Source organism: Schistocerca nitens, chromosome 2 (genome assembly GCF_023898315.1).
Source record: "Schistocerca nitens isolate TAMUIC-IGC-003100 chromosome 2, iqSchNite1.1, whole genome shotgun sequence".
In the NCBI taxonomy this organism is placed as follows: Eukaryota; Metazoa; Arthropoda; class Insecta; order Orthoptera; family Acrididae; genus Schistocerca; species Schistocerca nitens.
Genome location: NC_064615.1, coordinates 590,800,556 through 590,812,714, shown reverse-complemented (window position 1 = coordinate 590,812,714; position 12,159 = coordinate 590,800,556). Strand labels below are relative to the sequence as shown.

The 12,159-nt window shown below is 37.6% G+C and overlaps 1 protein-coding gene across 2 annotated transcripts in view; it reads right to left on the bottom strand.

Moving 5' to 3' along the window:
• Nucleotides 1-12,159, bottom strand: part of LOC126236651 (trypsin-1-like) — a 91,733-nt gene that overhangs the window by 47,222 nt on the left and 32,352 nt on the right. For both annotated transcript variants that reach the window (XM_049946113.1, XM_049946114.1), the window contains exon 4: nucleotides 3,934-4,038. In XM_049946113.1, the coding sequence (XP_049802070.1) occupies nucleotides 3,934-4,038 (105 nt within the window). The remainder of the gene's footprint in view (nucleotides 1-3,933; nucleotides 4,039-12,159) is intronic.

Below are 12,159 nucleotides of genomic sequence, written 5' to 3'. Positions count from 1 at the left end.
TTGACGATATAATGTAAATGGATAGCACTCACCAAGCGGTGGCAGGAGAACACTCACACAAAAGGGTTTAACTTTTACAAACTTTCAGAGCCAGTGGCTCCTTCTTCTGGCAGAAGAGTTAAAGAGGAAGGAAGAGGGGTGAAGCAAAAGTACTGGCCAGATTTAGAGAAAAGGATGCTGTTCAGAACAGTCACCCAGAGCCAAGGGTTATGGGAGACTTATTTGACACGATGAGAAGGAAAGTCTTTCCCTCTCACCCTGTCTGGTAAGTCTCCCCCAACCTGAGGTTCTGGGTGACTTTTGTGCACAGTACCCTTTTCTCTTAATCTCTCCAGTCCTTTTCCTTCACCCCTCTTCCTTCCCCTTCAACTCTTCTGCCAGAGGAAGGAGCCACTGGCTCCAAAAACTTGTGTTGAACCCTTTTGTGTAAGTCTACCCCTGCTGTTGCTTGGTGAGCAGATTTTTTATCTCTTCATTTACACTGTAATGTCGCTTATTTGTTTGTATGATTGCATCCGCACTCCCTCACCCTGATGGATTCATCCCTGCTCTCACATTTATAGCCTCTTCCAGCATTCCTTATCCCTCTTTGTGTTGCACTTTGTCTGTTTCAGATCTACCTTATGTGAGACCACTACTTACCCTAACCTTACTGCAGCTGTTCTGGAGATACAGTAGAATAAGGAAATTGATTTAAGCAGTTTTTGTGTGGATTTTGATCTTGAATTAGCTGCACTGTTATTAACAAATATTGATTTAGTTGTTGTTGCTGTGTACCATTCACCAGATTGTAACTTTGAGAACTTTATTGGACATATGGAGAACTGTTTGTGTTACCTAATATGCCTAAAGTCAAAAATTGCACTGTGTGGAGATTTTAACATACACATAGGTGATGGAGATGCCAGAGAGGGGGTCTTTATGAGATTAATTACCAGTTATGGGTTGTTTATTGCAAATAATCTCCTAACAAGGGGTGGTGCATGCCTGGACACCATAATCACCAACCACAACATCTGGAATTATAAACTCAGTGTAGTTGAACCTATGATAGCAGATCACTGTGCGCTAGTAATGGAAACCAGTATGAGCAGCAGACTGCAGATAAGCACATGGCATTCAAACTACACATTCAAAAGAAGATTTGTTAAAGAAGAAAGACTAAATGATCTCAAAGCAGCTCTGTCTTGTGTAAACTGGCAGCAGAAAATTGCAGAGTTAGTAGGCAGTGATTCTTTCTTCTGTCTGTTCCAAACCTTAAAAGCAATATTTGATGACATGGTTCTGGTAAGACCAGTGAAGAATCCTGTGGACAAATCACAGGCAGGCAGAAAGTTATCAATGTGAAACAATGGTACACACCTGGGCTCAATAAATTGAAGTGTATTGTAACAATGTGCAAGGACCAAATGAAATCAGCTTTAGACATTCCAGCTAAAGAATTACATCACCATAACTACCTAAAAGCCAAAAAAGCTTATAGGAAGGCAGTAGAGGAAGCAAAAAAGAAATATAATGATACATACATTAAAGAGGCCCAAAATCCTTGTAAAGCTGCCTGGAATCTTGTAAATGAGAACAGAAAGAAGACTACCTCCTGCTTAAATTCATGTAGCCCTGATGACTTCAATGAATATTTTGTCAGAATAGTGGAAAAGACAGTGAGTGAAATTCCACACTCTGACCTAGATCTGACTGCAAACATAAGAAATGCAGACAGTTGCAGTATTCAAAACTGGAAGGAAGTACACCCTGAAGACATGATAAAAATTGCGAACTCCTACAAACACTCAGAAAGTGTAGACATCTATGGCATGTCCTGCACACTGCTAAAGAAAATTATTGCAGAATTAGCTCAGCCACTAGCCATAGCAATAAACATATGTCTGTCTTCTGGTGTCTTCCCAGACTTCCTTAAACTGGCACACACAGTACCAATATATAAGAAGGGGGATCCATGCGAGGTGTCCAGCTTCAGACCAATCTCAGTGGTACCAGTACTGGCCAAAGTTACTGAGTCTGTGATGCACTGCCAGGTACTGAATTACTTTGAGGAAAACAACTTATTCCAAAACACACAGCACGGATTCCGCAAAGGGAGATCAACAGTGACAACCACACTGGACTTATTACAAATGGTTCGACAGAGTTTTGAAGAGAGAGAGAGTGTGGCACTGACACTCTGTGACCTCAGCAAAGCCTTTGACTACACCTCACCCACAACACTAATAGCCAAGTTAAGATGCTCTGGTGTTGGAGGTGTTGTTCTATCAACACTCCAATCTTATTTGGAAAACCGAAAGCAGGTAGTATCAGTGCACAGAGCAACTTCTCTTGAACAAAAACTGGAACATGGAGTGCCCCAAGGATCAGTCTTAGGACCTCTACTATTCCTCGTGTATGTCAATGATACGAGCTGTAATAGTCAAATGTTGCAGTTTGCATATGACACTACCCTTATTGCCAAAGGACATACAGCTGCAGAAGCTCTTGGTGCATCAAATTTGATGTTTGAAGAAATAAAAGAATGGTTCATCATAAACAAAATGAAGATCAATGAAGAAAAATCCAACATTTGATATGCAGTCTAACCAACACTGAAGACCAAGAAAACATGGAGACTGTCAGACTATTGGGATTCAAGATTGACAGCAAACTCTCCATGAATGATCACACTGCGTATGTATGCACCAAACTTTCTCGTGTGATATACCTCCTGAGGAACTGAAGAGGGTAATAACTGATCAGTTTCTCACAATAGTCTACCATGCACTCTTCCACAGCCACATTAGCTATGGACTGTTGTTGTGGGGACACTCCTCAGGCTGCAAAGATGTGTTGCTATTACAAAAAAAAGCCATCAGGATCATACCCTCTAGCAAAAGACTGGACCACTGTAAGCCTATTTTCACCAGGCTAGGCATAATGACTGTTTTTAGCCAGTATGTGTTTTTCTGCCTCATTTATATAAAAGAAAATCAAAGGAATTTTAGCATAAGACAAGAAATACATAATCATGACACTTGCTGTAAGAGGAACATTGAAGTGCCAAGGTGTCGCCTATCAAGTACACAAGACAGCTTTCCAACAGTCGCCCTAAAAATGTACAATCAACTGCCTCCAGAAGTGAAATCCCTGCCACCTCAATTATTTCAGAAAAAAATTGCTCAGGACTTGAAACAATACCGACTATATTCCTTGGAAGAGTTTTTCAACAGTGGTTCTAGTGAATGGACAAAATAATAAATATTGTTATGTTTATATATAATTTTGCCTAAATTTAATCTTCTTTTTATGTTCTCAGTTAATTGCACATTTAATTTTGTGTTTTACTTAAAGTACATATTTTGCCAAAACGAAACTTTATGAGTGTGATCTATATGGTTTTGTAAACATTTTGCTTTATGGTATTTTCATTTGCTGCTATGAAGTTTTACCTTCCTGTTTAGTTATATTTCATTTTCTCTATGTTCTATGTGTTTTTGTGCACTGCATAAATATTTTCTTTTATTTGTAATATAAATTTTGTATATGGTGTTGTATAAATGTTAGTTGATAAACATTGTATGTGTGATGCAGTCTGTCCAACCATCGCTGGTAAACGATGAAGATATAGTAATAAAGTAGAAAAGAGGTCAATGACTTGGTGTTGCTTCTCTCTTGTGTAAGAGCTTACACTGAACTTCTTGCATGGTGCAGTTTGATGAATACAATAAACTTTAGATTTTGGATTTAGATGACATTTATCAGTAGAGGAAAACTGTATTCCAGAAAAATGCCAAATTTTATAAAAATTCCACAGTTTTAATAAAATGATAAGAAAATAACTATTATTATCCACAATAAATACTACTTGTATTAAAGATACCAATAAACAATAGCTTGTTTTCTCTAGCAACTATTTATTAAAGATTGAAATGCTGACCACCAAACCTTTTTATAAGTCCAAAAATTGGGTTGTTCATTATAAGACCCAAAAAGGACATGGCTGCATTGCGTTCCTGTGAAGCTCCTTCTTTACATTGAAGAACTCTGCACCTGTACACCCAATAACAATATGCTTTAAAACAACTGAACACTTTTATTGATGACAGGAATATTTTTCCCTACAGAATACAAATACTTTCATTTTTATGTTAGTGTTGCCTACATTTGAAATAAAATGGAGGTGAGTACCAGTATGTGTATCTTTAATCTTTATTTAACAACAAAAACAAGCAATTTTTCACAAAATAAGTTAATTGGATAGATGAAAAATATCTACTCACCAAGCAGTGGCAGAACACACACATCAAAGAATGTTGTAATCAGGCAAGCTTTTGGAGCCAGTGGCTCCTTCTTTAGGTAGAAGGATTGAAGGGGGCAGCAGAGGGGTGAAGGAAAAGGACTGGAGAGGCCTAGGAAAAGGGCTAGATTTCAGGAAAATCATCCAGAAGCACGGGTCAGGGGAGACTTACTGCACAGGATGAGAAGGAATGACTGATTGTTGGGGACTGAAAACATGAGAGCTTAAAGGTGGAAGACAGGGTAATGTGCAAGACAGAGTTTACTGCTTAAACATCATGCATGAGATAACAAGAGTGAAAAGATAAGTGCATTGTAGGTAACAGAGGTGGGAGGGTGGTGATGAATAAATAGATGGATGAAACAATGAAAGATGTAGAAAACTAAAACATTTTTCACCGTCTTACCAGTCTATTTTTCACTACTGCCCTCCCACCTCTTTTATGTACAATGAAATTAGCTTTTCACTCTTATTAACCCATGCATGATGTTCAAGCAGTAATGTCTGTCTTGCACATTACCCTGTCTTTCATCTTTAAGCTCTCAGGTTTTCAAATCTCGCTTGATGCAGTCCCCAACAATCAGTTGTTTCTTCTCATCCTGTGTGATATGTCTCCCCTGACCCACAGTTTTGGGTGACTTTCTCGAAATCTGCCCCTTTTCCTAGACTTCTCCAGTCCTTTTCCATCACCCCTCTTCTTTCCCCTTCAACCCTCTGCCTTAAGAAGGAGCCACTTGGTGAGTATATTTTTTACCTATCCAGTTAAATTATTTAATCTTTATTTAGTCTTTAATCTCTATTTATTCACTGTTGATCATTTTACATGTAGCAGGCTTTGTTGGATGTAAATAACAGTCGTGTAGTCAAAGAGTACAGGTGAAGTTTTAAATACTAAAATCATGAAATGAGAGAATACAGGCACAATCAAACATTAAACTCAACATTGTCCATATCATGAACTCTTTTATAATGTAACATACACTTCCTGTTAGTCAGTTACTGGTACACAATTTTACCTTGAAATTTTTAAATTGCGTGGATCAAACAGAGAAAAGAAATTTATTAAAAATTTTGAGTTTGTTTACTTTGTAGAAGCTTTCTGATCTTGCTGTCCAGTGCCATTGTAATGTTAATGTTTGTCTGATTATTTTCTGTTGTCATGTCTGTGAATTGTTTCTGTGGCAACATACTCTTTAATGTAGTTCCTGACAAAGACTGCAGAGACATTCACAATTGTTAGTATTTGAAATCTGGTAAAAAGAGGGAGACAGTGCTCCACCTTATATGTTATACAGACAATTTCTTTTTGAACTTTTAAAATGTTGCTGATAGGGGGAAATGTTCCCCACATGAGTAGGCCATATTAAATATGTTACTGAAAGAGCCCAAAATATGTCGTATGGAAACCATATGTCTTGGTTTCCACATGAGGTTGGACACTCAAGAGATACTTTTGCCAACTCGGTTAATATGCTCTTCCCAACTGAGTTTGGTGTCAATATGTATTCTTAAAAGTTTAAATAATTTATTTTCTGTACCCTTAGATGATGCTGAAATAAGTATTCTGATTTAATCTGGATCACAAATAAGCTTATTGGCTGAAAACCAATTTCATGCTGCATCAGAAGTTTCTTATGTAATCTTATCGAGAGTTATGATGTCCTGATGTGAAATAAGTAAAGTTGTATCATCAGCATAACAGACTACAGACTGTGGGACACTATGGATTAGATCATTGACAGGTACAATGAAACAGAAGGAGCCAAGAACAGAGTCCTCTGGAACAACAGTACCAGCTAATACTAAGGAGCAATATCCATTTCTAAATGAGACAAACTACCTTTTGTTCTTCAAATGGGAGGATATTACTCCTGATACAGATTTCTGTAGGCATAGTACTCCAGTTTTGTTAGTAGTATGTTAAAAGGAATGCAGCCAAATGCTTTACTTAGATTGCATGATGTAAGTGATATAATCTCTTATTTTTGAAAACAGCTAAAATATTATCAATAACATAACAGCAACATTAGTATTTTTATCTGGCTGTGTTGATGGTTGCAAAACAAGTCATGCAATTCAAAATCATAATGTAATTGATTGTACATGAGTGATCAAAATATTTTTGAGAGTTTTGGCACAACAAAGGCTGGTCAGTAGTTGTGGGGGAGTTGTTTATCACACTCTTTGAATATGGTTATAACTCTTCAGATTTTGAATAAATCCAGAAAAACTCCATACCCTAAACATTTATTAAAAATATAACTTAGTGGCCTACTTATCAAATGAAACATTCTTTTAACAGAATAATTGCACCTCTAGTATCAGCACATACATTTTGAATTTAGAAACTATTTTGAAGATGTCACTGGGTCTGATAATGTCTCAATGAAAGGTGAGCCTTTCAGACAGTTGCGAGTCAAGCAAATCCTTTGCAGATGTGTCCAAGTTCTAAAGTAGTCACTGATTTCTCCTAGATAAGGCAGAGTTTGACATACAAGAAATGGACAAAAACATGGAAACACCATGACAAATACATTCTTGAACAAAAGTGAAGGTTAACAGATAGCTAATCTTGTGGGTTGCACTATTGTATTAGACCATAAATGGCACCCGTGCAATATCCTCAATATGGTGCAAGTGTCAGTTGTCATCAGAACATTGTTCTGCAGAGCTGTAAGTGCATTATGTCAGAGCTCAATGCATTTGAAAGTTGGCAAATTGTTGGTGCTTATATGGTGGGTGCTTCCATAACCAAAGTAGCCAAAATGTTTGATGTTCCAAGACCCACTGTAGCAAAGATTTATAGTGCATACAGGGAAAGCAGAAAAATATCATCTGCTAAGTCACAAGATAAATGTGACAAAAAATAAGAAGGCAATAGCTGAAAAAATCTCTGCAGAACTGAATGTCCCACTTGCAAGCCATGTCAGAACACCACAAAGAGAGCTCAATAAGTAGAGAACTGGCATGCATGCTCACCAAACCAGAAACAGTAATTGCTTGTACCGAGACAGAATGAATAAAACTAAAACCCAAACCACTATCCTTTACCAAGGTGTCAAGATATACGATAAATTGCCAGAAGAAATCAAAAACATAAAGGAACTCGGTAAATTTAAAGAACATTTATTAAAAAATAGCTTTTATTCGATTAGAGAATTCATGCAGCATGGATTCCTCAAGATTACTATCTGTTCTACTGCTCATAAAAATTGTGGTATCATCAGCAAATAATGTCAATTCACACAGCAGGCTTGTACATGCTGGTAGATCATTTATAAAAATCAGGAATAATAGTGGCCTAAGAATTGAGCCCCGAGGCACTCCACATTTAATGTAACTCCATTCAGAATGTGAGGAAATATCACATACTCCACCTAAGTATTTGGTAGAAAATCCAAAGAAATTCTGGTCATATGTAAAGTACACAAGCGGCAAGACGCAGTCAATACCTTCGCTGCGCAGTGCCGATGGTACTGTTACCGACAACTGTGCTGCTAAAGCGGAGTTATTGAACATAGTTTTCCGAAATTCCTTCACCAGGGAAGACAAATGGAATATTCCAGAATTTGAAACATGAACAGCTGCTAGCATGAGTTTCTTAGAAGTAGATACCTTAGGGGTTGCGAAGTAACTCAAATCGCTTGATACGGGCAAGTGTTCAGGTCCAGATTGTATACCAATTAGGTTCCTTTCAGATTACGCTGATACAATAGCTCCCTACTTAGCAATCATATACAACCACTTGCTCACCGATAGATCTGTACCTACAGATTGGAAAATTGCGCAGGTCGCACCAGTGTTTAAGAAGGGTAGTAGGAGTAATCCATCGAACTACAGCCCTGTATCATTGACGTCGGTCTGCAGTAGGGTTTTGGAGCATATACTGTATTCAAACATTATGAATCACCTCGAAGGGAATGATCTATTGATACGTAATCAGCATGGTTTCAGAAAACATTGTTCTTGTGCAACACAGCTAGCTCTTTATTCGCACGAAGTAATGGCTGCTATCGACAGGGGATCTCAAGTTGATTCCGTATTTCTAGACTTCCGGAAAGCTTTTGACACTGTTCCTCACAAGTGACTTCTAATCAAGCTGTGGGCCTATGGGGTATTGTCTCAGTTGTGCGACTGGATTCGTGATTTCCTGTCACGAAGGTCACAGTTCGTAGTAAGAGACGGCAAATCATCGAGTAAAACTGAAGTGATATCAGGTGCTTGCCAGGGAAGCATCCTGGGACCTCTGCTGTTCCTGATCTATATAAATGACCTGGGTGACAATCTGGGCAGTTCTCTTAGGTTGTTCGCAGATGATGCTGTAATTTACTGTCTAGTAAGATCATCCGAAGACCAGTGTCAGTTGCAAAGCGATTTAGAAAAGATTGCTGTATGGTGTGGCAGGTGGCAGCTGGTGCTAAATGACGAAAAGTGTGAGGTGATCCACATGAGTTCCAAAAGAAATCCGTTGGAATTTGATTACTCAATAAATAGTGCAATTCTCAAGGCTGTCAATTCAACTAAGTACCTGGGTGTTAAAATTACGAACAACTTCAGTTGGAAAGACCACATAGATAATATTGTGGGGAAGGTGAGCCAAAGGTTGCGTTTAATTGGCAGGACACTTAGAAGATGCAACAAGTCCACTAAAGAGACAGCTTACACTACACTCGTTCGTCCTCTGTTAGAATATTGCTGCGCGGTGTGGGATCCTTACCAGGTGGGATTGACGGAGGACACGGAAAGGGTGCAAAAAAGGGCAGCTTGTTTTGTATTATCACGTAATAGGGGAGAGAGTGTGGCAGATATGATACGCGAGTTGGGATGGAAGTCGTTAAAGCAAAGACGTTTTTCGTCGCGGCGAGATCTATTCACAAAATTTCAGTCTCCAACTTTCTCTTCTGAATGCGAAAATATTTTGTTGAGCCCAACCTACATAGGTAGGAATTATCATCAAAATAAAATAAGAGAATTCAGAGCTCGAACAGAAAGGTTTAGGTGTTCGTTTTTCCTATGCGCTGTTTGGGAGTGGAATGGTAGAGAGATAGTATGATTGTGGTTCGATGAACCCTCTGCCAAGCACTTAAATGTGAATTGCAGAGTAGTCATGTAGATGTAGATGTAAGCTATTCAAGACAACTTTTTGTTTCCTGTCTTGGAGATACAACTGTAGCCAATTGCCTGCAACACCACTTATTCCTACTAATTTTGCTTTTTGCAAGAGAATCTGGTGATCAACACAGTCAACCACTTTAGACAAATCAAGAAGACACCAAGTGACAGCATTTTCTCATTAAGCATTTCTTGGATTTTATTTGCAGGTGCTTAGACTGCATCTTCTGTTGAATGGCCCTTTTGAAAGCCAAATTGGCTCTTTCTGAGAACTCCATTCTTCATGAGATGATCAGTAATTCTTACAGGTGTTAGCTTTTCTAGAACTTTAGAGAAAGCTGTCAGCAAAGAGGTAGGTCGATAGTTAATTCAGTTTTATCGCCATTTTTGTACAGGGGCTTCAGAATGGCATACTTAAGTCTGCTGGGGACAACACCATTCTGAAGGGAAGCATTGAAAATATGACAGAGAATGTCCCTTATCCACACAAAAGAATATTTCAATAAATTACTAGAAATATTATCAACCCCTGCAGAGTTCTTACTTTTTAGAGACATGATGATTTTTTTGAATTTCATCTACAGTGACAGCATTAAGGTGCATTTCTGGCTTCATCAACACTGGGCTTGCAACCAATCTGTTGAGTTACTGATAGGAAGTGTTTATTAAAAATCTCAGCCGTACTTTTGAGGTTATCTACTAGGGTACCTCCATATCTGATTTTATTTACATCTTCCTTGCTTGTTGTATCTCTTCCTGTTTCTTTTTTTTTATAATGCTCCAGATTGTCTTTATTTTATTATTAGAATTATCTATTTTCTTCTCATAATAAAGGGCTTTTGATTTCTATGTTAGTTTCTTTAAAATTATTCAGTATAATCTATAGTGTTCCCATTGTTCTACATCTTTAGATAATCTTATTGCAGCATAAGTTTCCCTTTTGGTTATACATGACTGTTTTATACCTTTTGTAATCCAGGGCTTACTTACAGAACTGGAAGCACTGTTTTTGACCCATTTCTTTGGAAATATTTCTTCAAAAAGAAAACAGAATTCATTTATAAAACAGTTGAATTTGGTATCAATATTATCAAGGCTACATACTGAAGACCAATCCATTTGTTGCAACCTGGGGTTGACAGTTTCCTTTGCCTCTTCATTCATTAGTCTTATGAACTTCAATTGAAGAAGTTATTTTTTGAACAGATTAACATCATAAAGAGTGAGAATTTGTCCATCGTGATCTGAAAGCCCACTTATAACCTCCCTGACAGTATAAGTCTGATGTCCACTTACATCTAAAAAAATGTTGTCTATCATAGTTTGGGACTCGGATGTAATTCTTGTTGGAAAGTTTATTACAAATATCAAATTATATAAGGTCATTGCAATCTCAAAGCCAATTTTATTGTTATTTTTTGTCATAAAGTTTATATTGAAATCACCTAAAACTACAATATACTATGCTTTTGCATGTAACCCTGACAGCACGAGTTCCATTATAAGCAGAAAAGTTTTTTGTCACCTGAGGGTGGCCTGTAGACAGCCAGCACTGTTGTTGTGTACAAATTAGTTATTATTTCAGTTGCACATTCCTCAAATTGTTGTTCCACACCATATTTCTTAATATCTATAGCTTTGTATGCTACACTATTCTTAACATAAATTGCTACTCCATCTTTGTCTTTACTTTCCCTACAGTAGTATGTTACTAAACTATAACTTACTATGGATGGCAAGATACATTTATCAGTAATATGGTGCTCAGTTAAGCACAAAATATGAGAATTATTTATACAATCCTTTTCCTTAATGTTAATAAGAAGTTGGTCTGTTTTGCTTAAGAGGCCTCTTACATTTTGATGAAAGAAAGAGATGCCTTCATCTTGCTTTTTTATTCTATTAGTGCTGTTATTACATGACTGTGAATCCACTGGAGTCTGCCTTGAGACAGAAGGGAGGAGACACTTGACACTACCTACTGTTGTCCCTGCTTTTTCTTTAGGCCCACGCATAAAAAAATTTTGAGATGTGAAGGAGGCTCAGGATTTCTTCTGCCCAACAACCTTTTATTTGGATTGCTTGGTATCCTTGTGGATATTTTTACTGTTGTATCTGATGATGTAGTTGTTTCTGTAGATGGATATGTTGTCACTCATGCTGTTTCTTTGTTCTCTGGTCCTGACCATGTTATTTTACCTGCTACCATTGTTCTTATAACTTCTTTCTCAACCCTTCCCACTATAATCGATTCTTCTTGTTCTACTACTGCTGTAGCAGGATTTATTTGTAGGGAAGATATTTTGATCACCTACGTTAAAGTTGGCAGTGAGATTTTGTCAAATTTCTGACTGTGATGAAAAACAATTTTCACTCAGGCTTTGATTTTCTGGCTGAGCTGTGATTTGCCCCATTTATTTAGATGCATTCCATGTATTGTGAAATGCTTTCTTTCTAAATCATCAACAGGGAGAAAAAAAGCATTTGAAGTGGTCTGGATAAAGGACAAAAAAGATCCACCATGGTTTAATAATGAAATTCAGAAGATAATGAGGAAGCAGAGGCTGTTGCACTCTCAGTTCAAAACACAATGCACAAGTGACAAAAGCAAAGGTTAGTAGAGATTCATGCATCTGTGAAAAGATCTATGCATGAAGCGTACAACAACTACCACCATCACACTTTAGCAAATGATCTGGCAGAGAACCTGAGAAAATTCTGGTCCTATGTAAAATCGCAAAGCAGGTCTAAGGCTTCCACTG